General features: G+C 39.2%; 1 protein-coding gene and 2 long non-coding RNA genes across 3 annotated transcripts in view; 1 reads left to right on the top strand and 2 right to left on the bottom strand.

The window, feature by feature from the left end:
• The first annotated feature begins 3,130 nt into the window (after nucleotides 1–3,130).
• LOC311067970 lies at nucleotides 3,131–4,260 on the top strand. The gene is made up of 3 exons (XR_014603315.1): nucleotides 3,131–3,273; nucleotides 3,379–3,641; nucleotides 4,048–4,260. It is a non-coding gene; the product is annotated as an uncharacterized lncRNA (long non-coding RNA).
• Nucleotides 4,261–4,386: 126 nt separating this feature from the next.
• On the bottom strand, nucleotides 4,387–7,377 carry LOC311067971. The gene is made up of 3 exons (XR_014603316.1): nucleotides 6,923–7,377; nucleotides 6,683–6,806; nucleotides 4,387–6,529 (listed from the first exon to the last, which is right to left on the bottom strand). It is a non-coding gene; the product is annotated as an uncharacterized lncRNA (long non-coding RNA).
• Nucleotides 7,378–13,021: 5,644 nt separating this feature from the next.
• The window catches only part of LOC311067969 (uncharacterized protein), a 32,870-nt gene continuing 17,995 nt past the window's right edge, over nucleotides 13,022–27,896 (bottom strand). The window contains exons 5-7 of the mRNA XM_084090119.1: nucleotides 25,179–25,250; nucleotides 22,444–22,617; nucleotides 13,022–14,551 (exon numbers count right to left, since the gene is read on the bottom strand). Coding sequence (XP_083946245.1) covers nucleotides 14,545–14,551; nucleotides 22,444–22,617; nucleotides 25,179–25,250 — 253 coding nt within the window. The 3' untranslated portion in view covers nucleotides 13,022–14,544. The remainder of the gene's footprint in view (nucleotides 14,552–22,443; nucleotides 22,618–25,178; nucleotides 25,251–27,896) is intronic.

Here is a 27,896-nt window from a genome sequence, read left to right as displayed (position 1 = left end):
CTCTCAGAAGGGATGTGTTAAATCGCCATCTAGTAATGGGTTTATGTGGACTATTTATGTTCCATTTTAATGTTACTGGGGCATGATCACTAATAACTATTGGATGGATCTTTGATTCAGAAATATTTGATATGATAGAATTACTGGTGAGAAAGAAGTCAATGCGGGAATACGATCGGTGGACTGGTGAGAAAAAAGAATATTCTTTAACGTTAGGATGCTGTGCACGCCAACTATCGGCAAGACCAAAATCACTCATGAACTGTTTTATGGTTTCCACAGATTTCCAGATACGTGTATTGTCTGAACTGTTAAATCTATCTATTGTAGGGTCTAGGACTATGTTGAAATCACCTGCTATTATGACTGGACAGCTAGAAAAGTTTGCAAAAAATGTCTGAAAGAAAGATGGGTCATCTATGTTTGGGCCGTATAAATTGCCAATTGTAACTGGGCTATTATTAATTGAGATGTTTATGATAATGAAACGTCCCTCGGGGTCTCTAATGGTACTATTATGAACAAATGAGATTTTTTTACTTATTAGAATGCATACTCCTCTCTGTTTTGTATTGAAGTGAGCCGAGAATAAATGACTGTACTTTGATGATTTAATTTTGTTATTATCAGATTCTGATAGATGTGTTTCTTGCAGAAGGCATATGTCGGCTTGTAGTTTATTTAGATGATTCAAAACTTTAATCCTCTTTGTCTGAGAGCCGAAACCACGAACGTTCAAGGTTATAAAATTGATAGTTGACATGTTTTAATAGAAAGTGAACAGAAATAAATATTAATGTGTGGGCCTGTTAGTACTGTATATGTATAAATGTGTGTGCATGTATTTGAAAGGGTATAGCAGTACACATGTGTGTAACAGTGCAATGTTGTTGGCAAACTGACAAAACTACAGATACATAATTGACAGAATGTACACAGCAGGACAGCACAAACAAAACAAAAACCATTAAATACAGACATAAGGTGGAATACGGTAGGGGGGCACGAGACCTAGGTGCAAAAACAAGATCACATCTTATATATTAGAGAGAGAGAGAGAGAGAGAGAGACTGCCCTGATGACAGTTATCGGAAGTGAAATGTTCAGAAAAGCCAGGGAGTAATGTCCTTATCGCGATATAGTTGTCCATCTATGTATAATTTGTCCACTGAAATGATTGCTCTTTTTCCTTCATTTATCTTCTGTTTTCGGATTGTGAAAAGTTGCTTTCGACGGTCGAGAATGTCCTTTGGGTACTGCTCGTTGAGACCATAGTTTGTATCTTTAAGTTGTCTGCCTTGTCTCTGAACCAGTTCTTTGTGTTTGTAGTGTTTTGTGAATTTTGCGATGATCGGTCGTGGTCTGTTGTTGTTGTTTTGAGATCTGATACGATGAACACGGTGAAAGGTGATGATCTGTACAGTTTCAGCTGGTAATTTGAGTTGTTTTATCATAAAGTCCTTGACTGATTTCTCTGGGTCGTCTGGAGTTTGTTCCGGTATGCCTGTGAAAACTAAATTGTCCCTCATGCTGCGCGTTTGCAAATCCAAAATGTTTTCTTTCATGATTTTGTTATCTGTGGCGACGGAGGTGAGTTGAGTGTTAAGTGCATGAACTGAATCCTTTAAGAAGTTATTTTCTTTAGTGAGGGTGTCTATCTGTTCTTGGCTGAATTCTAAACTGTGCCGCAATTCCTGGAGATCCTTGTGTATAACTTCTATCAATGAGATCCTGGTGTCAAGTCCGGAGAGTAGAATGTCGCTTACCTCAGTGCAGCACTGCGGTTTAGGTGATGTGGATGGTGTTTTGCTTGGACTGGAAGGTGAATCGGGGCGAGGTCTCTTGGAGATTGGGGTGAGGTTACCTTTGCTTTTTTTGTTGTGATCTGGTTTGTCCCTGTTCATGGTGCAGCAGAGTGTGTTATAGTGCGCTTCGATATACTCCTCGAGATAATCCAGGTTGTAAAACGATATAGTCCAGTTTTGAAACGAGAAGTTTATGAAAAGACGAGAGAAAGAAGGAGGTTTACAGTCTAGCAGACGGGAGCCGCCATCTTAGATCACGCACCAGGTCTCGTGGGTTCTCGCGTTACTCAGCCATTGCCATCAGCCATCAGCATTCATTTTCTTATTTATTATATACCTGTTTAACCGAAGCTAATTTGGGTGTGTTTCTCCATCCCCAATGTCACTTCTCTCTTGGAAGTGGGCGTCCAAGGATTGAAGTGCCTACAGGTCACATTGCCTATCTTCTGGAGATTGGACTCCCTGTTACAACTATTTCAAATTTGCTGGGTGTTCCCCGGGCTACACTCTTTAGGAGGATGGCCGAAAACAATTTATCAGTTAGGGAACTGTACAGTACCTGCACTAAAGCAGAACTTGATGGACTTGTTTCCCAGGTCAAAGAAAGAATGACACATGCAGGCTTACAGATTGATTAAAGGGACACTTAAGGCGCAAGGTCATCGTCTGCAGTGAAACAGAGTAAAAGCATCAATGCACCGGGTGGACAGTCTTGGGATTCTCTCAGGAATGACTCAGTTGGGATGTGTAATCAGAAGAACATATTCAGTGCCATGCAAAGTACTTAATACATATAGACACAAACCATAAACTCATCAGGTAACTTGAGAATTTCTTTAACAATAAATGTACTATGCTCTACAATAGACTGTTTTAATATTTCCAACATTATTAAAGAGTTTACAGTTCAAACGCATTGCATTTGTCTACAGGTACAATATAGTGATCTTTGCTGGGATTGATGGTTTTTCACCCAAGGTGAGCACATGTTTTTATCTAAAAGTACAGTTCATACTGGATATGTGTGCTTAAAATGCTCCTGTCTTTTTTATAGATAATGTACCTGGGAGCTGCAGACAACAACCGATCTGACACAACCCTATCCTTCTTCAGTCAGGCTGTTGAGGAATTTAGGTACCCACTGAAGCAAAACTATTTATTTATTTTTCTTTAATTGCATACTGTAAAAAATAAAATCAAATAAATAAATAATAATTATAATAACTTTCTCTAGACTAGGAAGATAAAAACAATGTACATTTAATACATTTGACATTACATTTTATAAATATTCATTTGATAAGATATTAACAAAAAAATGTTGGTTCTTGATTATGTATGTTATATTCTTGTTTAGAGTGCGAGCTGATCAGGGAGGAGAGAATGTTGACGTGGCTCGTCTGATGTTTTCTGTACGTGGGACAGACAGTAACTGCTTTATAGCAGGCAAAAGTGTCCACAATCAGAGGCAAGACAGATTAATCTAAGATCGTTTAAATGTCTTTAACTACTACTTGAAAGACCTGTAATGTAATTATTTTTTGTAATTTGTCTTTTGTAAAATGAATAGTAGAGAGACTCTGGCGTGATCTCTGGATGGGAGTCACCAGCGTGTTCTACCAAATCTTGCACACACTAGAGGAACAGGACATGCTGGATTTGAGCAACACTCTTCACCTGTTTTGCTGCCATTATGTATTTTTGCCCCGACTGCAAGCAAACCTCAATGTGTTTCGTGAGGGATGGGACAACCACCCATTGAGAACAGAGCAAAACCTCTCACCAAACCAACTGTGGGTGGTTGGTCAGATGGAAAATCCCATTGACAACCCAGAGGTACTGAAGCAGTTAAACAAAGAAATTATCATTTTACAGGGATAGTTCACCCCAAAAACAATTATTTAGTCATTTACTCACCCTCAAGTTGTTCCAAACCTGTATGAGTTTCTTTCTTTTGTTGAACAAAAAAGAAGACATTTTAAAGAATGTTTGTAACCACACAGTTGATGGCACGCATTGGCTTTCATAATAGGAAGGAAATACTATACTAAGAAACTCATACAGTTTTGAAACAACTTGAGGGTGAGTAAATGACAGTTTTAATTTTTGGTTGAACTATCCCTTTAATCCAAATATTACAGACCAAGTTGATTTTCAAGGTGATTGTAACACTGTAATTGAATTAGCCATTATTAGTCTTTAGTAATGAAACAGTGAATCTTTCCCTGTTGTTTTATTTCAGGAGATGAACATTCCTTACATTGACTGGGAGGACAGTGGGTATATTTTGGATCCACACACTGTGGTGAATGTTCCCCGGTTCGACAGCCCTCTAACTCCTGAGCAAGTGGAGATGCTGAGAGAACATATTCATCCTCTACAACCCTCTGAGGCCAATGGCATGGACATTTTTTTGAGTACAGTTCAATATGTTGAGAATTTGCTGGCTGAAAATTAGATAGTGTTGCACGTTATTTTTTTATGCTTTTTAGTTGATTTTTCTAACCATTATACTTTTTTAACCAGAAGATGAAATTTAATCTATTCAAATAAACAATATTGAGTTTTTGTATAAGATTTGTATTGACCATATCACATCGACCTATATCATTAAACTACAAAATGTAAAACCCAAAAATGGGTGAACGGCCCAAATTACACATTAGTATATTATTATAACATTGCCATATTTAATAGACAAGCAACAGTAACAAATAACATTTTCAATCTAGAACGGTTTAAGAAATTCATAAACATCTACACAAGGCCAAAAGCACTGTCCACAGACTGCAGACATGCTGTCATGTCAGCTGAGAGAGCTGAGAGGAAGGTATAGTGATCTACCAGGCGAAGGCGCTCTTGACAAGTGTATGCCTTTGGTAATTGGTTTGGTCCACTGGACTGAACTACTTCCAGCTTGAGGGTGCGTGGCACTATTCCCATCCAACCCAGAATTTGAGAAGTTTCCTCAGGTTGCTGGGTGATGCTAAGACAAAAAAGAGAAAGAAATAAGTTATTGTTTAATGTTCACATATAACAGAAACAAATCTAGTACCCTCTAGTAATACAAGAATATTAGCATGTTCAACAAAGGTTCTCAAAAGGCCTGTAACGAGATTAAGTTTCTCAGGCTGTATGTCATCACAGTCTTCTGTATGCTGTGGTTGGGGCCACTGGATGGCTTGCAGGATCATCTGTAATTAAAAAGAAATAAATTCAGTGTTCAAGTCACGCTACCAAACCAAATATTTTTTCAAGTGAATTTATAATTCTTGCACAACTTCACTTTCTCTTGGGAACAGCAGGGGTAACACATCTGGTCTACAGCTGATAAGTGGCCAGACTCCAGTGTCCTTCAATCCCTTTTTAAATTGTTTTAGCTGAGCACCGACTCAGCCAATGACCTGTAAATTAAAATAATTTTCAGCATTATAAAAAAATAAAAATAAATAACAATTATAAGTAGTATGAATATGTATAATGAACTAGAAAATTATTTGATTAAGTTTGTTAACTTTGTAGTGTTGTTGAGGACAAAAAAATAGAAAGAAAGGAGGACACACAGAATATATTACAGCATGAGTGAGAAGCTGTTGGAAGAGCAGCATCTTGTTGCTCCTCTTGTTTGGTACTGCAAAGTAAAAGTCCAAACTAAGGTTGGATACTTGTGAGCAGGCCCTGAAATTAACACCCGACCACGCGCCAAATGCGGGTGAATTTTGCAATTGGCGGGTAAAACTGTCAATCTACCTGCCACATTGCGGGGTAGCCAATGAGAATTGAGTGGTTCATTAGTTGTTTTTTTTGCGTCTGTTTTTTTTTTTTTTTAAGTCCGCGACGTAAAAGACGACATTTTGGATGTGCGAGTACAGTATTAAACTGTTGGTGAGAGATGGGATGTGATGAGATAAAGCAAAGTTGACGTTGGTTACGGTACAATGACAGTTACACAGATGTGTGTGCGTGTGTATGTTGGGAGTTGGGAACCAGTGAGAAAATGTCCGGTACCCGGTAACTTTACCAGTAATATTAATATTAATTTAGTTCTGCTTAACGGTTCCTGAAGGCTGTAATTAACAGTTGCCAGGAACTGTCCACTGACTAAATCAGCCATCAACACAGCCGTGTGATTTGTTTACATACGAGCTGCGGTAACTCTATATCTGTTGAGTTAGCATGGTGTGTGTGTGTGTGTGTGTGCGTGCGTGCATGCGCTGGCATGCATGTGTTATCAAGCTTACTGTGAATTGTCATTGTTTCTGTAGGGTGGGTGAACAGAAAGGGTTAGCTGTAGTAGGGAAGACATACAGAAATGCAAACCAAGCGCGCGTCCGAGTGAAGAAAGTGCGGAGTGTGCGCGAGCCACACGAGAAAACACTGTATCCGCGCCTCTGATCGCAGCAGCAACGAGCACTTTGATCACTTGATTTAAAAAACACATTTCGGCGCTGGATCGTCTCTTATTTAAAACATGAACGAAATGAATGCTCTGCCAGTTAACTGGAGATGTTTTATTTATTTGTAGAATTGGTACATTCGTGCCGCGAGATGTTTTAAAAAGTGGTGGGGACAATATCGACCCTGGCAAAAAGTGGTGGGGACATGTCAAGGAGACCAGACCTCATGGAAGATGCAGCTGCAGCAGAGGTGGAGGAAGAGGAGTGCATCTGCTCCTTTTTTGTGGACTCAGATTAGCAGCAGTCAGTATATATGAATATGACTGTCTGTAACACACCAAATCAATAAATAAAAAGATTAAAAAAATTATAGTCTAAGAGTTATTATTACTTATAATGATTTCGTTAATAACTTGACAGCACTTAAATGTGTATTCTTACAAGTTAAAGAACAATGTTTGTGTGATTTCTATTTTTCACCTTTATGAGGCAAAAAACAAAACAACAAAAAACTGGCTGGTAAAAAGTTACTGTGGCAGGTGGTCAAAAAAGTTAACTTCAGGCCCTGTGAGGTCTCATCCTCAGTCCATTCATCTTTCAGCAGCTATAAGATACAAGCATTATTTAGTGCACAGAATTAGCAGCTATTTTTTAGATGTCTGCATTTCATTAGAAACCACAAAACACTGCTGAAAGACCTGGTTAATTTTCTGTACTCACTAGACGAATCGTCTCCCTTTGTTCAATGTCTGGGCTGTCCTCTAAACAGAGATTTGTGGTGGCTGTGTCCTTTCTGCCCCCTGTCAAAGAATGTACTATTGCAGGCTTAGGCCTGACAAAGCAGGACCTTGATTGATCAACGAGTGGCCAATCATTCTTCACTCTCAACAAGTACAGCTGATGCAGAGGGCAAAGGTGGTCTACTTCCCCCTAAAACAAACAGAGTGGTCTCTGCTGCAGTTCCTGATAAGAATACATTGCAATTAGAAAATGACACTCAATAACAAGCTTGTAAATATATATATTTTTTTCAAAACTTGAAATTTGAGATATTTTACGGCAACCCTTTAAAATAAGGTTTCAATTGTTACCATTAATGTATTAACTAAAATGAAATACCCATGAGATATACATTCCTTAAAATATTTATTTATCTTTTTAATGTTAGTTAGTACAACTTTTTATTTTAATTATGTATTAGTAAATGTTGGAATTAACTTAACTAATGTTAGCTAAATAAACCTTATTGTAAGGTGTTACCAGTTTTAAAGCTGGATTGACAAACATATAGATTGCTAGATAATGTTGTGTCTGATTCATATAGCAATGCTAAATACGTCTTGCTTCATATTAAAGGTAAATTAGATTTTCTGTTTACTAGACATTGTTCAGGCCCTTAGACGGTTCAGGCCATCAACAACAAAAAACTGCCAAAAAACATAACTCTCTATGAGGACACTAAAATGGCTGTTAAATAAATGTACTTCTTCACTTAACTAGATGCATAGTCCTGTAAATTTTCTAAATTATGTGAAAACTGCATTAGCAATATTTCATGCCGTAGTTCAGTTTAAATCCATGCTTTAATTTAGTAATGGCTGTTGACAGGATATGTCTAGTCACTCCAATGCCAATTGCTGCGTCTCCTACAAAACAAGTCTTCAAGAAGAATTAGTGTTCCATTAATAAATAATAATCATAGATTAAGTTATACTGGTTTATGCTGACTTATTCCCTACAGTACAGGTTCAGCATCATGTATCAATGTTATTGTTATAAATTCTTATATAATTAAATCTTATATTTTTATCATATATGTGTTAGATAATTGTTCATTAGAATCATATGTTTTAGAAACATCATATGTTGTTAACTTGATACCTTGAACGTGACAGTTAAATGGAGCAGCCCACTGGTTATTTTCACGTTGTTGTTTGTAAAATGAAATGAGGGACCTGTCCCGTTCCTCATCAGTATCCCTGGAATCCAGTGTCAGGAAAAGAGTTGGCTGTCTTTTACCTCCTTCACGCAAATGCTCAAAGAAGAGCTGTACAGCGTCCTGAGGGTTCTCCACTGTTTTCCATTCTAAAAAATAAAATAATTAGAACCATTAAAAACAATTTATCAAACTAAATAGACAATGACTTGGCAATCATAAAGTTGGAGCCCATGAGATATTGCATATCATATGTAGCCAAGCCATGCATTCATCCTATGTCTGAGTATGTGCCCCTACAAAGAACAAGAGTCATACAATTTCTACAGTTTTTAGTAAAAAAGAATGTTAAAGTTGTATGTAAGATCAAGTTCCATTTGATTCGATTTGTATGAGTGCAGTAGCATTGAGATGACCTCAATCTGTAATAGTCTCAGAACTTTAGATTTTATGCAGTTTAAACATTTTTCCACTTATTTTCCAACAGTGTCTCAAATGCATACAACCATTTTCACTCATGTACATCATAAAATTCCATTCAATAAAATGTAATTATTAATTACTTCACTAATGTATAACCGTAACTGTTGACATTCACAATTGTATAATTCACCTTCTGTTGCTGGTCCTGAAATACGGGATGAATGAGCTGCAGATGATGGCCCTGGCTGCTCCATGTCATCTTCAACAACACTTGTGCTGAATGATCTTAGAGTAGACATTAGAAAATATAAGACATTTACCTTACGATAACACTGATGCCTTCATAACAACTGAATTCATGCCTTCTTTTATTGTTTGTAATGTCAAGTATAGCCTAACATATTGTATACGTACTGACCTGGGGCCTGTACCATGATGGTAGTTGAACAAAGGGTTGCAGGATTAGTTTCAAGTTGACAAACCCAAACCAATCCAACCAGGCTTTGTTGGAACCATGATGCTGATCATCAACTTTCTCTGTCAACTCAGGCTTTGATCCTGAGTTTAGGAGTTTAGGTGTGACATCAGTAGCAAACAGCCAATCACAGGCTGAGAAAGAGTGAAACTGCGATTCATTTCTTGCGAGAGAAGCAGCGAAATTCACTTATTAAATAAAATAATTAAAATATTAAGAATTTAAACAAATTTACACAGCAAGAAGAAAATAGCTGTCTATAAGAGGACAACTAAAAGTAAAAGTCTCGCTACTGTATATCATTGTTAGTAAAATTTGTGAAGTTTATACAGTTGATAAAGGTATAGAGAGAACTGAACGTAGTCCTTTTATAGCTTCCAAAGCGTATTTATATGACCTTTATATATGTATTCATTTAAACTCTGCGTAATAATAATAGATGAACTAAAATTGTACCTGTGATCGATTTAGGGTATGATAATTACATAAATAATATTTAAATCATACAAATGTATTATTTTAAATTAGCATTACTAAAAGCCATACGATTTTGTCTTTTAAAATAATTTGCTATGTAGTGACCTTTAATTTGTACCGTCAGTTTTTGCAATGTAAGATTATTATTGTGTATAACACAACAATGAGAATGATATTTAACTTCTGATTGGTCAAGTCTCCCAAGCCCAGTCTAGTAACACACAAAACACGCACTACACATTAATACAAGAACACACATTTTACATGTTCTAGATTACATTTAAAAGATCAGCCTACACTGAACATTTGCAACAAATGTAAAGGTGTGTTTGTGTTGAGTTTCCGCTGCAGTTATAAACCAGTGTGACCAGCAGATGTCGCCAGCCTGTTGTGTTTCCAAACAGTGAATCATGTCTGGAAAAGCTTCGTGTCTCTGCGGTGAATGAGGTGGAGATTTCGGGCTCAGTGATTGGCGCACGTGATCCGAATAAACCGCTCTGAGGTTCCCATCTCCTCCTTCAGTCAGAAGATGTTTATTTTATTTTATTTAATTATTTTTAGAAATCACTTTACAAACATTCAGTCATCACAATCCATAAACAAAAATTATACATCAAATAATTACAAGTAGCAAAATACAAATAACAGGAATGAAATTAATAAAATAAATAATAATAATAATAATAATAATAATAAAATAAAAAACAGACTTACAAACTTCCTTAATTATAATGATAAATGGATTTTTCCCCCTTTTTTATTTAAAAGTTTATATATCAGTTATTAACATAGCTTTCTTATTTTTTTACCAATTTAAGAGACTCAAAATATATGTCAGTTTCAATTTGGAATAATTTAAAACATAAATTTCAACACTTTTCCAGAATGTAATACAAAATGAACAACCATAAAAGAGATGAGTTAACGATTCTTGTTCTGACTTACAAAAACTACAAAAATTATCAACAGGCGTGAATTTTGAGATAAACAAGTTTGTGGGATATATATTATGCAATATTTTCAAGTGTAATTCCCTAACTTTGTTCGTGATACACAATCTAAAAGAAACAAGCCACGCCCCCTGCCAATTAATCTCAGTCAAATGAGAATTCCAGAAAAATTTCCCACGAGTTGTTATTTTCTTTAAATTTAGAAAGCATTTGCTGATATGCTTATTAGTACAATTGCTGCTCATAATATCCATACCGTTTATATAAAGAGTAAAATTAAAACCAGGAACTTAATTTAGTTTTTTATAACTTTTCATTAGTTCTAATATGCCATTAGGTATAGATTTGAAAACTGTGTTATATTCTTTGAACGTTATTGGGAATGCCTTCTCTCTGAGAAAGGATTTATAGTTAAGTAATTGGTTATTACAATCAAAAAGGTCTTTTATAAAGATAATATCTCTATCGATCCATTTCTGCAAATAGAGTGACTAAAGTTCCCTTTAGTGATGCATTCATTATTCCATAAGATGGACTTGTGTGGAGAAAAGTTGTGAGAATGCCATCGCTTCCAGGCCAGAAGAGCTTGTTGATCAAACTGGGATAGTTTTAGCGGCAATCTTGTAATTGTCACGGTGTGGTGAAGGCTGAAGAAGCGAACAGACAAAAGGCTCCAATACACACTTTTACTTTATATATTTCCAAACAGGCACAGATAGGCTGTACACACACACTAAACAAGACTAAGAACAGACAAAGACTGACTGAACTGAAGGAACTGAAATACTAACACTGATGAACACTCATGATGTAGTCAGCAGAGATGGTGTTAGCTAGACTCTCTCCTGTGAAGGCCTCATCAACACGACAGGCATCGGCACTGATCCTCAGCAGAGACACAAGAACCAGACCTGTCCTCTGCACAGACCCTATTTTCTTTTAGAGCTGCTTTACAGCTTTACTGACTCAGAATGTGTATTCATGTATGAGCTAAATAATAAACAGATGGTAGTCACAGCAATCTTAATGACAAAAGGAGCCAAAATGAATGTGACTCATATTTTTCAGACGTACAGTTATTTGTTTTCTGATGTTCCTTCTCATACTTCATTGATAGAGCATGATATTAGGGATGCACCGATCTGATACTTAGTATCGGTATCGGCTCTGACACTGCCATTCTTGGCCGGATCAGGTATTGGTCAGACGAGACCGATCCAAATCCGATATTGTGCGTATATACTATTCTGTGTTATTGTTAAGCCCCACAAAAGGCACAAAAACATTATAAAGCACAATAAAGTTTTCATGCACAATGTTATACGTGTCACGACAGACAGATTCAATGTTACTATTATTACACTTGATCTGTAGATAAAGGTCTATGGTTTCGCATAAAACAACTTTATCTTGCTGGACTTTATTGCTGTACCTTAATCATGTTACTTTCTCCCGGGTGTCTGTTAGATCACAACACTGGAGTAGAGAGCACTATAATTGTTCTTCATGGGCACAGTAACTGACATTTAAAACTGTTAAAAGAAAAGGCTCAATAAACGATTGCATAGATAGATACTGTATAATACACTACGCATCAATATGTCTTTCCTGTGTGCTTTGAACTTTTCAATGCGAAGCGCTGTGACTCCATGTTGCTTCGAGAGCATCATTCACTCAGGATGCGCATAAGCGCTGTGTGCCGCACTGTATTGGAGCCTTTCATATCATAATACTTGTGCACAATGAAAGATTATTAATAGCCTTTCTCGTTCTGTCCTATCTATCATATGTTGCTGCTTCATTAAACAGCTGCGCTATACATTTAAAATATGTCTTAATTCAGGGTTCCCACACCTTGGTTACCTTCAATTCAAGGACCTTTCAAGGACTTTCCAGGTCCAATACCTTCAAATTTAAGGACTTAATTTGGGGACACATCTGTGTTCAACAACAAACGTTGAGGTTCCATCGTAGTAGTAGTAGTAGTAGTAGTAGTATATTCATTGTGTATGTGTGTGTTGTGAACAGTAGACCTGCATCAGCTGGACCGGTCTTCCCCAGCTCATCTACTCTAGACCTCAAACTCCAACCAACCCTGTAGAGTTCATGAAGCTTAGAAGAGTTAAAGGAACAGTTCAACCAAAAATATCCCATAATTTACTCCTGCTCAAGCCATCCTAGATGTATCTGGCTGTCTTCTTTCAGCCGAACACAATCAGAGTTCCTATAAAAATATCCTGACTCTTCCCAGCTTTGTAATGGCATTGAATAGTGTCCGAGTTTTTGAAGCTCCAAAAAGCGCATCTATCCTTCATAAAAGTTATCCATACGACTCTAGTGGGTTAATAGAGGCATTCTGAGGCGAAGCGATGAGGTTCTGCAAGTTTTGGGTCTGAATGTTTATTAGGGACCATTTATTTCTGTATAAAACATATTTTATGCTGTTTTTTAAATAATGAAGTATGTAAATTGGAAATAGAGCAGAAGCACTGAATGGAAGCAGAGTAGTTTTGTTTCCTGGTCCAAGTGTTTGTTGCTATTTTATTTTTATTGGTTGTTGCAATTGAAGAGTTTTTCTTGTTTTCTTGTTAAACCGCACCTCTACCTCAGTCTCCTGTGAGGAGGATGCTTGGACTACTCAGTGAACCGGCTGAAAACTGCAACTACAGTGATGCCAGGACTACAATGGCCAAGCAGCTTGAAAAGATGCAGCACAACCCAACACAACTGGTCTCTGCATTTTACAGTTTAGGGATGTTAAGATGTTCAGACGAGCTGCTAGACGACCAGGTCCATTATTGGCTGTCAGCAAACAGCAGTGGCCCGAAGATCAACCGAGACTGGTTCGAGGCGGCGTTTGACAGCGGGACGCCCCAGAAACAGCACTTCTGGTTTAGAGCACGACTACAGTAGACATTCAGGAAAAGGAGGGAAAAGGGTTGTCAGGATACGCCACAAATTGTCAGAATCGTTCAGCCTTGTGTGGCCAATCAGCTCTGTGATCATTGGTAATCATTAACTTTATGCAAACAAATACTTTTAAATGTTATGCAGGAGGACTGCAGGTTATGGATTCATATTGTTTGCAAAACTATATTAAACAATGAAGAATCAAATATTGTTTTTTGTTTTTGACAAACCGTTTTCTTGTGTTTGTAGAATTATTCCATACAGTAACGCATGTAGTTTTCTCAGTGTTAAGCTCTTTTTTGCTTTGTGTGTGTGTGTGTGTGTGTGTGTGTGCACACGCGTTTAAAATCATATTTATTTTGGACACTCGTTAACACTAGCAATTGCACAAGGAAAAAAATGCACTTCTTTTTATTTACATAGTTTTATGACATGTTTTTTATTCATCTTATGGGCCCTTTTTAATGTTTTTTTTATATAAGTTGTATATTCGTTGTATAAGCTGTATAAACTTTTAATTTTGTATACACACTTGTTTCAGCGATGATGTGAGGCCAATCAACACTTTGATAGAGTTGACCAATGAAATCGAGCCATAGACGCGAGTCATCGCTGCAGGGCGTGGTTTGCGCGTAAGGGGCGTGGTTTGCGTGTAAGGGGCATGGTTTGTGTGTAAGGGGCGTGGTTTGCGCTTAACTGGTTTGGGGGAAAAATCACGCAGACTGACCCCGTCACGTCCATAGACATAAATAATATAAGTATTTATTATGTCTATGGTCACGTCAGTCAAGCCCGAAGCAAGACACACGCAAGTGACACAACCCATAGCAACGTGTTACCGCAACGACACCTCAGACTGACAGATACAGAAAAATAGGCTACTTTAATTTTGTTCACATTGTCATGTTAATTATAATTATAATTATAAGTATATAATTTTTATAGGAGACTTTGAGCTTTGTAAGTCTGCAGATCTTATACATGCAAAAACATCTACATAACACACTAAAGAAAAAGAAAACATGAAAACGCATCATATGACCCCTTTAATACATTAATACAAATGTAATGCAACTATTATTAAAAACATGATGTATAAAATCAAGCTTCCACTGTATCTTCAGTCTCTGTCTCTCTCCATCAGATGATCATCAGAAGATCACACTGTCATCTATAACCTAAAATAAAACACACACAGTCACATTGTCACGGTTACCGTTGGTTTCTGCACTACATTACCCAAGATTCCCTCTAGCACACCTGCACTCACTCTCAGGATCATTAATCACCCGCACCTGTTCCCAATCATTAACCTCATCAGTCAACGCATAAAACATTCTCTGTGATTTCAGTCTGGGTCAAGCCTCCAACAGGAACAGACCATAATCTGTTGTCTCCGTTTCCTCTGATACATCAAGACTTCAAGCTGTAATGTATACTTACCTGAAACACTCACCTTTATGTCATTGTTGTGCTGTCTTCAGAAATCCTGTCTGAGTCCATGCTGCCTGAGATCCTGTGTTCCTTTGAGTTTCCAGTGTTTCAACTGAGCTTGTTTGATTGCCGATCTGCATCTGAAAGAGAAGAGACAAAGATTACTGAACTGAGATTGCTTGACGTCAACTTATCCAAAGTGAAAGTGCTTACCTGCTTTTCACTCCACATCGAGTTTCCTTCACGACTTCTGCACTTAAATTGAGTGAATACTCACCTCGCACTCTGATCATCTGTAAATAAAGCTGTGTTTGATTCACTTACCTCTGTCTCCTGGTCTGTATCCTGACAGAAGGCTTGACCGCATATCGTTATGGATCCTACACAGCCTGCAGACCGTGCTTCCGCGAATCCCATGGAATACACTATGTTTGACCAGAATGGTAGAACTTTGGAGGAATTTGCTAAAGTTTACCTTAACCTTTACCAGGATGGGAGCTGGGATGAGGAATTCCTTCAACAGGAGTTCTGGACCGGGTTGAATGATCCACTCGCCCAGTCGCGGATTTGCGTCGCGACTGAGTGCGTTGTTGTGTTTGGAGCTCCGTCGAATTAATTCAGAAACCTTGATTTTCTTCTTTACACTCTTTTACAAACGAACTTTTTCATTTGTATAGCGCGTGAACATATCTGGAATACTATTCTCCTTAAAAAACAATCGGATTGCTCTGATATCGCTACTTATATCCAACCTTTCGAACTTCCGCTACTAGCCTTAGCCCGCTAGCATTACACGCGTGGTCGCGCCTATCGATCGACTTATTTACACCCGTATCACTGAAAGCTATAAATCGCCATTATAGCACATCTGCTATAATGGCGAATATAACGGATGTGTGTCTAACGTTACCTTTGAGTGCAGGTGAGGACACCTTCGAGCTGCATTCTGTGCAGTTAGAGCTGGAATCCGTGGAGAAGCAGATCCGCGACCTACTAGAGAGACAGGCCGAGCTACGAGATCGGCGATTCGCGCTTGAAACATCACGCGCCGATGCTCACAAGTCAGTGGTTAGTAACCTTTTGACTCCGACCTCGTCTACTCCATGTGTTTCTCTGCCCAGGATGCGATCATCCCTGGTTTCATTCACTCCGGCACCGACTCAACACCATGGACCCTGGGTGATTCCACAGCGGAAGACGCGGGCCAGGACCAGAGCTAGGACCTCTCCGCCCCTCCCGGCCTTCGAGATCTCCACCCGGAACCGCTTCTCCCCTCTACGCGAGACGGAACGCGACGCTGTGATCATCGGCGATTCCATTGTCCGGCATGTCCATGCTACCATAGGTAAAGGTAAGGTGCACACTCACTGCTTTCCTGGTGCTCGTGTTCTCGATGTCGCTGCACAGGTTCCCGGGATTCTGAATGGTGACGAGCCCGTCGGAGCTGTCGTGCTGCACGCGGGAACGAACGACATCAGGCTGCGGCAGTCGGAGGTTCTGAAGGAGGACTACAGGAGCCTGATCGAGACGGTACGCAGTACATCGCCTGAAACAACGATCATCGTGTCTGGACCGCTTCCCACTTACCGACTAGGACACGAAAGGTTCAGTAGATTATTTGCTCTAAATGAATGGTTAATGTCATGGTGTAATGAACAGAGACTGCTCTTTGTAAATAATTGGAATCTTTTCTGGGAGCGACCTAGGCTCTTCCGTGCTGATGGCCTTCACCCCAGCAGAATCGGAGCGGCTCTTCTGTCGGACAACATCTCCAAGATGCTACACACCATATGACTAGTAAGTCAAAGTCCAAATCACACTCTTTGCTGTCCAAACTTAATTGATATAAGTACCAATGTAGAACATTATATTGAAACTTTGTCTATTCCTCGTTTAGTGAGATCAAATAATAAATCTACTGCAGGATCTAGGAAAAATCTAATTGTGATTAAACCAGAAAATCTCAATATTAGTGAACAAAAACAATTTATAAAGCTAGGTCTTCTAAACATTAGATCGCTCACACCTAAGGCAGTTATTGTAAATGAAATGGTCACAGATAATAGTTTCGATGTATTTTGCCTTACTGAAACCTGGCTTAAACCAAATGATTATTTCGGTCTTAATGAGTCTACTCCTCCTGGATACTGTTACAAGCATGAGCCCCGTCTGATTGGTCGTGGCGGTGGTGTTGCTATAATCTATAAAGATATTCTTAGTGTTACTCAGAAAACAGGTCACAGGTTTAATTCGTTTGAAGTACTTGTGCTAAATGTTACTCTCTTAGATGTAAGAAAGAAATCCCTATTATCTCTAGCCGTGGCTACTGTATATAGACCGCCAGGGCCTTACGCTGATTTCCTAAAAGAGTTTACAGACTTTCTCTCAGATCTTTTGGTCAATGTCGATAAAGCATTAATTGTTGGAGATTTTAACATACACGTAGATAATTCAAATGATGCGTTAGGGGCTGCGTTTACAGATTTATTAAACTCCTTTGGGGTCAAGCAAAACGTAACTGGTCCCACTCATCGTCTTAATCATACGCTAGATTTAATTATATCACATGGAACAAATCCAACCGATATAGATATTATACCGCAAAGTGATGAAGTCACTGACCATTACATGGTCACTTGCATACTACGTACCGCTGAAATTTGTCATGTTGCGCCACGTTATCGACCAGGCAGAACAATCCTTCCAACAACTATAGATAGATTCTCAAATAGCTTACCTGATCTATCTCAGCTGCTTAGTGAACCCAAACAAACAGATGAACTAGAGGAAATGACTAGCACTATGAGCACCATTTTCTCTAGTACATTAGACATCGTTGCACCAATTAGATTAAAAAAGGTTAGAGAGAAAACTAAAGCACCATGGTACAACAGTGCTACACATGTTCTAAAGAGAGAAACTCGTAATTTAGAGCGTAAATGGAAACAAACTAATTTAGAGGTTTTTAGAATCGCTTGGAAAGACAGTATGTCACGTTATAAAAAGGCCCTAAAAGCAGCCAGGGCTGAGCACCTCCGCAAACTAATAGAAAATAACCAAAATAAACCTAGGTTTTTATTTAACACCGTGGCTACACTAACAAATAAACAGACGTTACCTGAGCAAAATATTCCGTTACAGTGTAGTAGTAATGATTTTATGAATTTCTTCACTGAGAAAATAGAAAGCATCAGAAATACAATTGTAAATGTACAATCTTTAATGGTGTCTTATGATTCAGCCTCAATTATCGCCCCTCAAGAAAAACTACAGCGCTTTGCAACTATAGGACAGGAAGAGCTAAATAAACTTATCATTGCATCTAAACCAACAACGTGTTTATTAGATCCAATACCAACTAAACTACTGAAACAAGTGTTACCTGTAGTGGAAGAGCCTCTTCTCAATATTATTAACTCGTCTTTATCCTTAGGTCATGTTCCAAGAATATTCAAGTTGGCAGTTATAAAACCTCTCATTAAGAAACCACAATTAGATCATAATAACCTAGCAAATTATAGACCAATTTCAAATCTTCCATTTATGTCTAAAATTCTAGAAAAAGTGGTGTCCGCTCAACTGTGCTCTTTCTTACAAGAAAATAACATCTATGAAAAATTTCAGTCAGGATTCAGACCGCATCATAGCACAGAAACTGCGCTCGTTAAAATTTACAAATGATTTACTTCTAGCTTCTGACCAAGGCTTTATCTCAATACTAGTTTTACTCGATCTTAGTGCTGCGTTCGACACTATAGATCACAAAATACTCTTAGACCGACTACAAAACTACACTGGTGTTCAGGGACAGGCATTAAACTGGTTTAGATCGTACTTATCAGACCGTTACCATTTTGTCTGCTTAAATGGGGAAAAATCTAAGATAACGTCAGTAAACTATGGAGTACCGCAAGGATCTGTGTTAGGCCCTCTGCTATTTTCAATATATATGCTACCACTTGGTAATATTATAAGAAAACATGGAATTAATTTCCACTGTTATGCTGATGACACTCAATTATATATTTCATCACGACCAGATGAAAACAATAAATTATCTAAATTAACAGAGTGTGTTAAAGATATAAAATACTGGATGACATGTAATTTTCTGCTATTAAATTCAGATAAAACGGAGGTATTACTTATTAGTCCAAAAAACTGCCCACAAAACCTCTTACAATACAACTTTAATTTAGAAGGGTGTCCTGTTACTTTATCCTCTACAGTAAAAGACCTGGGTGTTATATTAGACCGCAACTTGTCTTTTGAAAATCATATTTCATATGTTACAAGAACAGCCTTTTCCACCTTAGAAACATTGCTAAGCTACGTAACATGCTATCTGTTTCTGATGCAGAAAAGTTAGTTCATGCATTCATGACCTCGAGACTAGATTACTGTAATGCTTTATTAGCAGGTTGTCCTGCATCCTCAATAAACAAGCTACAGTTAGTCCAAAATGCAGCCGCTAGAGTTCTTACTAGATCAAGAAAATATGATCATATAACACCAATTCTGTCGTCTCTACATTGGTTACCTATAAAGTTCCGTATCAATTACAAAGTATTACTACTGACCTATAAAGCCCTAAATGGTTTAGCTCCCGTGTATTTAACGGAATTTCTATCGCCCTACAATCCATCGCGCTCTTTAAGATCACTAAATTCGAGGCTTCTGGTCATTCCTAGGATATCTAAGTCCACTAAAGGAGGGAGGGCGTTTTCACATTTAGCTCCTAAACTCTGGAATGGCCTTCCTGATATTGTTCGAGGCTCAGACTCGCTGTCCCAGTTTAAAACTAGATTAAAGACGCATCTCTTTAGCCAAGCATTCACATAATACCTACCTTTTATACTACAGTTGAATCAGATTGAATGCATTAATATTACGAACAGCAGCTACGCTAATTATTTCCCATCTGCTTTTCTGTTGTTATCTCGGGACGCCAGTCCCGAGGTAAATACAGATCGTCAGCTCCAGTTTGTATCCAGCCTCTCATGGAAACTACAGATTCTCCAACACCCGTGCAGAGACGACTCGGCGCCTGTGAAGAGACGACTCGACGATGGCGATATGTTTATGCCCTAAATCAATACATGATTAACTAACTGTATTTCTCTATGTACATTTCTGAAATGCACTTTCTGTAAAGCTGCTTTGAAACAATATGTATTGTGAAAAGCGCTATACAAATAAATTTGAATTGAATTGAATGCTGCTGCTGGATGATCTCGAACTACCTCTCATCAAACTCGTTGACCGAACGCTGTGGGTGTGTGGTTCATCATTCACTGTGAGAGACATACAGTCCGATCTCCATGTCCAGCCCGATCCTCACCTCATCAGCCACGTCGAACCTGCTCTCACTGTCAACCCAGACAAACCCACAGTATCACTCCCCGTTGAACACCGTATCCGTTCTGGACAAGTGGCTGAGATCACATGGCCCAGAGCACGAAAACTTATTTCGAATAGTGCGGATCTAGTGTCTAAAATGTTTGACCCACCTTGGATGTCCATCCGGGGAGCACTCAAATTTGTTCCACGTCCCACCAGATCCACTGATCCAGTCGCCTGCCCAGCCGAGCCTGCACTTCACGCCAGTCCAGCCGAGCCTGCACTTCACGCCAGTCCAGCCGAGCCTGCACTTCACGCCAGTCCAGCCGAGCCTGCACTTCACGCCAGTCCAGCCGAGCCTGCGACTGAGAGCGTCATCCCCGCCGAGCCTGCGACTGAGAACGTCATGCCCGCCGAGCCTGAGACTGAGAGCGTCAGGCCCCCAGAGCCAGTCGTCGGCCCAGATGTTCCGAGTCCAGTTCCGAGTCCAGTTCCGGAGCAAGTCTTCGAGCAAGAGCCAGAGCCAGAGCCAGTCTTCGAGCAAGAGCCAGAGCCAGAGCCAGTCTTCGAGCAAGAGCCAGAGCCAGTCTTCGAGCAAGAGCCAGAGCCAGAGCCAGTCTTCGAGCAAGAGCCAGAGCCAGAGCCAGTCTTCGAGCAAGAGCCAGAGCCAGTCTTCGAGCAAGAGCCAGAGCCAGAGCCAGTCTTCCCAAAGGCGCTTCCTTCGCCGCTAGTCTCGCCCAGCTTAAAGCCCTCTTCGCCGCTGGTCCTGCCCAGCCCAGAGCCGCCTTCGTCGCTGGTCCTGTCCAGCCCAGAGCTGCTTTCGCCCCCTGCCTCATCCAGCCATGTGTCAAAACCTGACAATTTCCCCATTAAAATTTTGGGGGGGCGCAGTATACCTGCTAGGGGGACCGCGGAGGTCTCTCCGACGAGGTTCCCAGTGTCACCATGGCCACCAGAAAAAACATCTCCGCCATGGCCACCCGAAGGGTCATCTCCGCCATGGCCACCCGAAGGGTCCTCTCCGCCATGGCCACCCGAAGGGTCCTCACCACCATGGCCACCCGAAGGGTCATCACCACCATGGCCGCCCGAGGGTCCGACAGATCCGCCCTGGCCAAGGCCACAGCCTGTTCCGCCCTGGTCCCCTGACCAGCCAGCTCCGCCTGGACCGTCCTGGAATCTAGGATGCCCACCCTCCCACCCCTTTGGATGTTATATGGCGCGAGGACGCGCCTTCGGAGAGGGGGGGGGTACTGTCACGGTTACCGTTGGTTTCTGCACTACATTACCCAAGATTCCCTCTAGCACACCTGCACTCACTCTCAGGATCATTAATCACCCGCACCTGTTCCCAATCATTAACCTCATCAGTCAACGCATAAAACATTCTCTGTGATTTCAGTCTGGGTCAAGCCTCCAACAGGAACAGACCATAATCTGTTGTCTCCGTTTCCTCTGATACATCAAGACTTCAAGCTGTAATGTATACTTACCTGAAACACTCACCTTTATGTCATTGTTGTGCTGTCTTCAGAAATCCTGTCTGAGTCCATGCTGCCTGAGATCCTGTGTTCCTTTGAGTTTCCAGTGTTTCAACTGAGCTTGTTTGATTGCCGATCTGCATCTGAAAGAGAAGAGACAAAGATTACTGAACTGAGATTGCTTGACGTCAACTTATCCAAAGTGAAAGTGCTTACCTGCTTTTCACTCCACATCGAGTTTCCTTCACGACTTCTGCACTTAAATTGAGTGAATACTCACCTCGCACTCTGATCATCTGTAAATAAAGCTGTGTTTGATTCACTTACCTCTGTCTCCTGGTCTGTATCCTGACACACATATGCAGTATAAGATATTACATCTGTCACATCATTTCATAAGAAAACTAACTAGATAATCTATATTAATTCATTCTCAAACATGATCATATAGCTTCTATCTGATGCTCAAAGTCACTTTACAAAATCAAAAGCACATGAAAGGTCACTTTCACACAACGGACAGCTGATACAGAACCAGCAGAATCACCTTAATGAGGAGCAGCTCATGTGTTCAGTCATTTACAGATCAAACACATGAACTCACAGCGGCAGGAGAAATAGAGCAAACGCTTTAAAATATTAATTCTCCATCATAAGAACAGACGTAAAAAATTATTTGATTTTGATCATGTTGTTTTAATAGCTTTGCTTGTGATTAATGAAATAATAGTTATTTCCCTGCATTTTATTCCATTTTGATTATACTTTATGAATTCACAGTGACAGTTTCATGTGAGAGTCACGTATGATCTTACCACAGTTCCTCCAGTTTACAGTGAGAATTCACCAGTCCAGCAGAGAGCAGCTTCACTCCTGAGTCTCCTAGATTATTCCCAGACAGATTCAGTTCTCTCAGGTGTGAGGGGTTTGATCTCAGAGCTGAAGCCAGAGCAGCACAACCTTCATCTGTCACACCACAATTCCTCAACCTGTAGAGAACAATGACACACATTAAGCCTATATCCAGAGATAAACTTGACACTTAAAAAATAAATAACATTATGCTGTCAATATGAAATATATACAAAATATTCATTAGTTCAAGTTGTTAAATTACATCAGTTAGGATTGGGGGATTCAATATACAGTTTGTACAGTATAAAAATCATTATTTCTATGGAAAATCCCCATAAAACATGGAAACCCAACCTGTGTGTGTGTGTGTGTGTGTCTGTAATTAATGTATTTGTAAACATTTTAAGGAACTTGTGTGTGTTAGGACTGGGAGAAAAAAATCGACTCCCCAAACTATTGCAATTTTTTGGTTCACAATTTTAAAATAGATTTTTTATTATTATTCCAGAATCACCATTAATTCAAATTAAATTGCTTTAGTTTTGTCCTTGCTTATAGACGAGGTTGACAGAAGTTAGCCACTTTCGTTCCAACAGAGGATGAAATGCGTCGTTATCTACGAGTGTCGTAATATCCATTTCAAGTGGACGTGTGGAAGAGACGTGAGACTGAAAGCACTAAAAAGCCCTCGCGCTGCTCATATGCTGAGAGAGAGATAAGACAGTAGAGCTGCACGATTCATCTTTAAAATACTGTGATCTCCATTCAAACACACACACGATCTTCTTCAAATTTGTCTGTCTATTAAACCTTTGACAAAATAAAATTTGAATTAAAATTAAAATTAAACCTTTGACGCAATATTTTAAATCTGTGTTGGCGCTGCCGCTGACCCAAAGAGAGTCGTCATGAAACAGCTTAAATAGAAGTACTGGGATAAAAGTTTAAAGTTCAAATATAAACACTGATGTCTACGGTAGCGATCACAATAGAGTAAATCAGCTTTTGATAGAAACAATCACAAATCCCAATTCTTAAAAATCGCAATACATATTGTATCGGCACCCAAGTATCGTGATAATATCGAATCAGGAGAGAGGTGCATCGTCCCAGCCCTAGTGTGTGTGTGTGTGTCTGTACATGTGTCAGCTTACTGTATTTTTAAATTTTTTTAGCGAATTGCTTAAAGTTATTGAAACTTTAGAGTGATTAAGAAGCATGGATAAATGAACAAAATGAGCTTGATGATTTAAAAACACATGAGAACTCAAATCGGCACTCACACAATGGCTTCTTGTGCCGCCTGACAGTGTGTTCCACTTTGTGGCATTTTAATGGTCAAATACACACAAAATGACGTAAAAAACACCAATCTTGCTTCTTGTGCGCACGCTCATATTTTGAATGACTTTACACAACAGTTTGGAAATGATGTAATCGAGTCACAGGACAATGGTAAGTGCTTACAATCTTGTATATTAAGATATTAGGTATTTCTTATGGCCAGTTAGATTGGTGTCTGCTGTACTTCATGGATTCATGTATTAAGTCTGAGTTGTTTTTATCTGCACCATCATATTACAGACAGCTGCTGGTGTAATTATGCACTTGTGGAGACGAATGATGATTCCAAAGCAATACATGCATATACACTAGCAGTCAAACGTTCGAGATCGGTAATATCAAAAATAACAGTAATATTGTGAAATATTATTCCAATGTAAAACAGCTCTTTTCTGCGTGAATATATAGTAAAGTGTAACTTTCTATTCATCAAAGAATCCTGAAAGAAAATTGTACACAACTGTTTTCAACATTGATAATAATAATAATGAATGTATTTTGAGCATAAAATCTTTCTGAAGGATCATGTGACACTGAAGACTGGAGTAATGATGCTGAAAATTCAGCTTTGATCACAGGAATAAATTACATTTTACAATATATTAAAATAAAGACCAGTTGTTTTAAATTGACATAATATTTAATAACATTACTGTTGTGTTCAATCATTTACAGATCAAACACATGAACTCACAGCGGCAGGAGAAATAGAGCAAACGCTTTAAAAACATTAATTCTCTAACATCATATGAACAGACGTAAATATCATTTGATAAATTTGATCATGTTGTTTTAATAGCTTTGATTGTAATTAATGAAATAATAGTTATTTCCCTGCATTTTATTACATTAAAATATTTTTATTACAGCAGCACAACCTTCATCTGTGATACCACACTTACACAACCTGTAGAGAACAATGACACACTCTTCACTCTCTCAGATCAAAACAGAAATCTTTGCTTTTCTTAATTCTTAATGTTTATCATTTGTGCAATATTTCTTTTTTAAACAATTAATTCAATATATCAGTAATTTATTCTAAGAGATCATGTCTTTATGTGAGGGAGAACGATTATATAAAACTGATCAAATGGAATACATTACATACAATACATACATTAAATATAAATGTTTATATACATACATTACAAATGCATATATTTGAATATAAATTTCTCACACAAATATCATAAAAAACGGTTAAGTAGATCACAAATCAGGTCAGATAGGTGGAGTGTTTAAAAGCTGAAGTGTGACTCATATTTTTTGTTAAACCATTAATTTATAATGTTTAAGTAAGAACTGTTATAATGTTTTAACAGAGATGATTGTTCTCAGTGTTACTTACCAAGCTGATCTAGTTGCTGTAACCACAGGCATCAGCTTCTGAAGAACTTCATCTCCAGTGTTCTGTGTGACACTAATTGAAAATAAAAAATAAACAAGTTAATTATTCATGCTAACAATAATAATAATAATTCCCATCATAAGTAAATAATACATTATACCTTCCTAAATACCCTCAAATAATTGTTTTAATTAAACACTGCTTTATAAAGGGCATGTGAAAAAGTTGTTTTATATCTATAACTGTAGAAGCCTCGTATTCAGCCGTCACAGATTTGTTTTTTCTTCTTCTTGTTAAAGGGTTAGTTCACCCAAAAATGAAAATTCTGTCAGTAATTACTCACCCTCATGTTGTTCCAACCCCGTAAGACTTTCGTTCATCTTCGGAACACAAATTAAGATATTTTTGATGAAATCTGAGTGCTGGATCACTCCTCCATAGGCTTATGGACACTATAACTTGCTGGCCCAGAAAATGTATTAAAGACATTGTTAATATAGTCCAAGTGACTCCAGTGGCTCAATCTTAAGTTTATAAAGCGACGAGAATACTTTTTGTGCGCAAAAACAAACAAAAATAACGACTTTATTCCACTTTTCATTTCCTTCTCTCTGGACCTCGAGTTTTTTTTAACGTAGTGTAATAGCGTAGCGCGTCTGTGTTGCACGTCACCACGTAGGCTCACTATTGGGCAACTCTGGTCATGTGTGATACGTGGTGACGTGAAACACAGACGCGCTACGCTATTACACTACGTAAAAAAAAACTCGAGGTCCAGAGAGAAGGAAATGAAAAGTGGAATAAAGTCGTTATTTTTGTTTGTTTTTGCGCACAAAAAGTATTCTCGTCGCTTTATAAACTTAAGATTGAGCCACTGGAGTCACTTGGACTATATTAACAATGTCTTTAATACATTTTCTGGGCCAGCAAATTATAGTGTCCATAAGCCTGCAGGAGGAGTGATCCAGCACTCAGATTTCATCAAAAATAAATTAATTTGTGTTCCGAAGATGAACGAAAGTCTTACGGGGTTGGAACAACATGAGGGTGAGTAATTACTGACAGAATTTTCATTTTTGGGTGAACTAACCCTTTAATGTTGCTGTGGCAGGTCTATTAGTCTGCATTTACACTACAAAACTATATTGTGACACATCAGATTTGTTTGCCCTGTCCGTTGCTATGGTTATCACATAAACGTCACCAGAAACAGCATCAAGTCCATTAACTGTTTCATCAAGTTTACTTTGGTGTCTGCGTGAGGTGATTTTCATCATCAGGAGGATCCGCTTGCAGCCCAATTTTAGTGAGGGCGCAGACGCACACAACGCTCAAATGAGTTTACTTTGAAAGGCTTGCGCACTCAACTGTAAATGAAGTTACACGGGTCCTTCTGAGGCTTGTAGACTCGAGTCCTCAGCATTAAACACTAGAATGAGACGCTCTAGTAAGTGTGCATGGCTACGTCACACATGTTCCCGCCCCACGGTCACGCCACAAAAATACTATTAAAACTTCATTCAGGAAAAATACTTCCTATTAAATATCTTTATATTAACTGGCTTTTTTATTAATGCAATACAGTGAATGACAGCCGTCTGTGTCTCCCAGTGTCTTACATTATTGTCAGTTTAGTGTTCAGTGACTCATTTACACAGAAACGTATTCGGTTACCTAATGTAACCTCGGTTCTCTCTAGAAGAGGGAACGAGTATTGCGTAAGTTGCTTACGCATCGCATCGGGAAAGTCTTCTTTCTTCGAGATCTGAAGCCAAAAATTATCCTTAATTTTGTATTCATTGTCAACGCAGTGCGGCAGCCGGCAGACCATGGCAGGCTGTATGAGCATGCTCATTGGCTGCTCAGCGGCAACTGCTTAAGCCTACCAGTGAGCCCTGAGTGACGTCACATCCAATGAGGGCGCTTTGCGCCCTCCACACCCCTCTAACCATCAAGATGGGTGTGGCCAGTGTGTATATAGGCAGGGCTCACAGGCTGAAATTCTGGTTTTCGTAGTCTGAAGCGCAAAAGCTCGTGGCGCGTCACGGCAGGTTACGCAATACTCGTTCCCTCTTCTAGAGAGAACCGAGGTTACATTAGGTAACCGAGTACGTTCTCTTACGAGAGGTTCTCTCGTATTGCGTAAGTTGCTTACGCATCGGGAACCCCTTGTCAACGCCGTGCACGCCGAGCATCCAGCACATGAATCCCAGGGAGACCGGGGAAAACATACCGCTGAAAACAGGTGGCCGGTCGGAGAAACGGGCCAACACATGTACAAAGCACTTCACTTCGTAGATAGATAGAGCGGCACAGCCGGTCTATACATATCAATGTAAATAGTGCGGCCGGCAGCGCGGGCCCACACAGTACGTAAGCACATATTAGGGAAAGAAATAGAGCGGTTTCACAGTCTATTTGTTGGGAGAATAATCCCAGCGCGACAGAGTGTAGGGCGGGCGGCCAGCACCAGTACACAAGCGCGTAACGGGGAATAAAGGAACAGAGCGGCACAGCCGGTCTGAGCACAAAATACTCCTTCCCTTGGTGCCATAGCAGAAAAATCACCAGTATGTGAACGTAGTCTGCGCATAATCGACTGGGCAGAGCATACATGCCACTTATACTGATAATAGTTTAGCCTGCAAGGCAGGAACTTCCAGATTATAAAACCTCACGAATGTCGATGGGGAGGCCCAGCCCGCTGCCATACAAATA

Source organism: Abramis brama (genome assembly GCF_963993115.1).
Source record: "Abramis brama genome assembly, chromosome: 17".
In the NCBI taxonomy this organism is placed as follows: domain Eukaryota; kingdom Metazoa; phylum Chordata; class Actinopteri; order Cypriniformes; family Leuciscidae; genus Abramis; species Abramis brama.
This window is presented reverse-complemented; position numbering and strand designations above follow the sequence as displayed.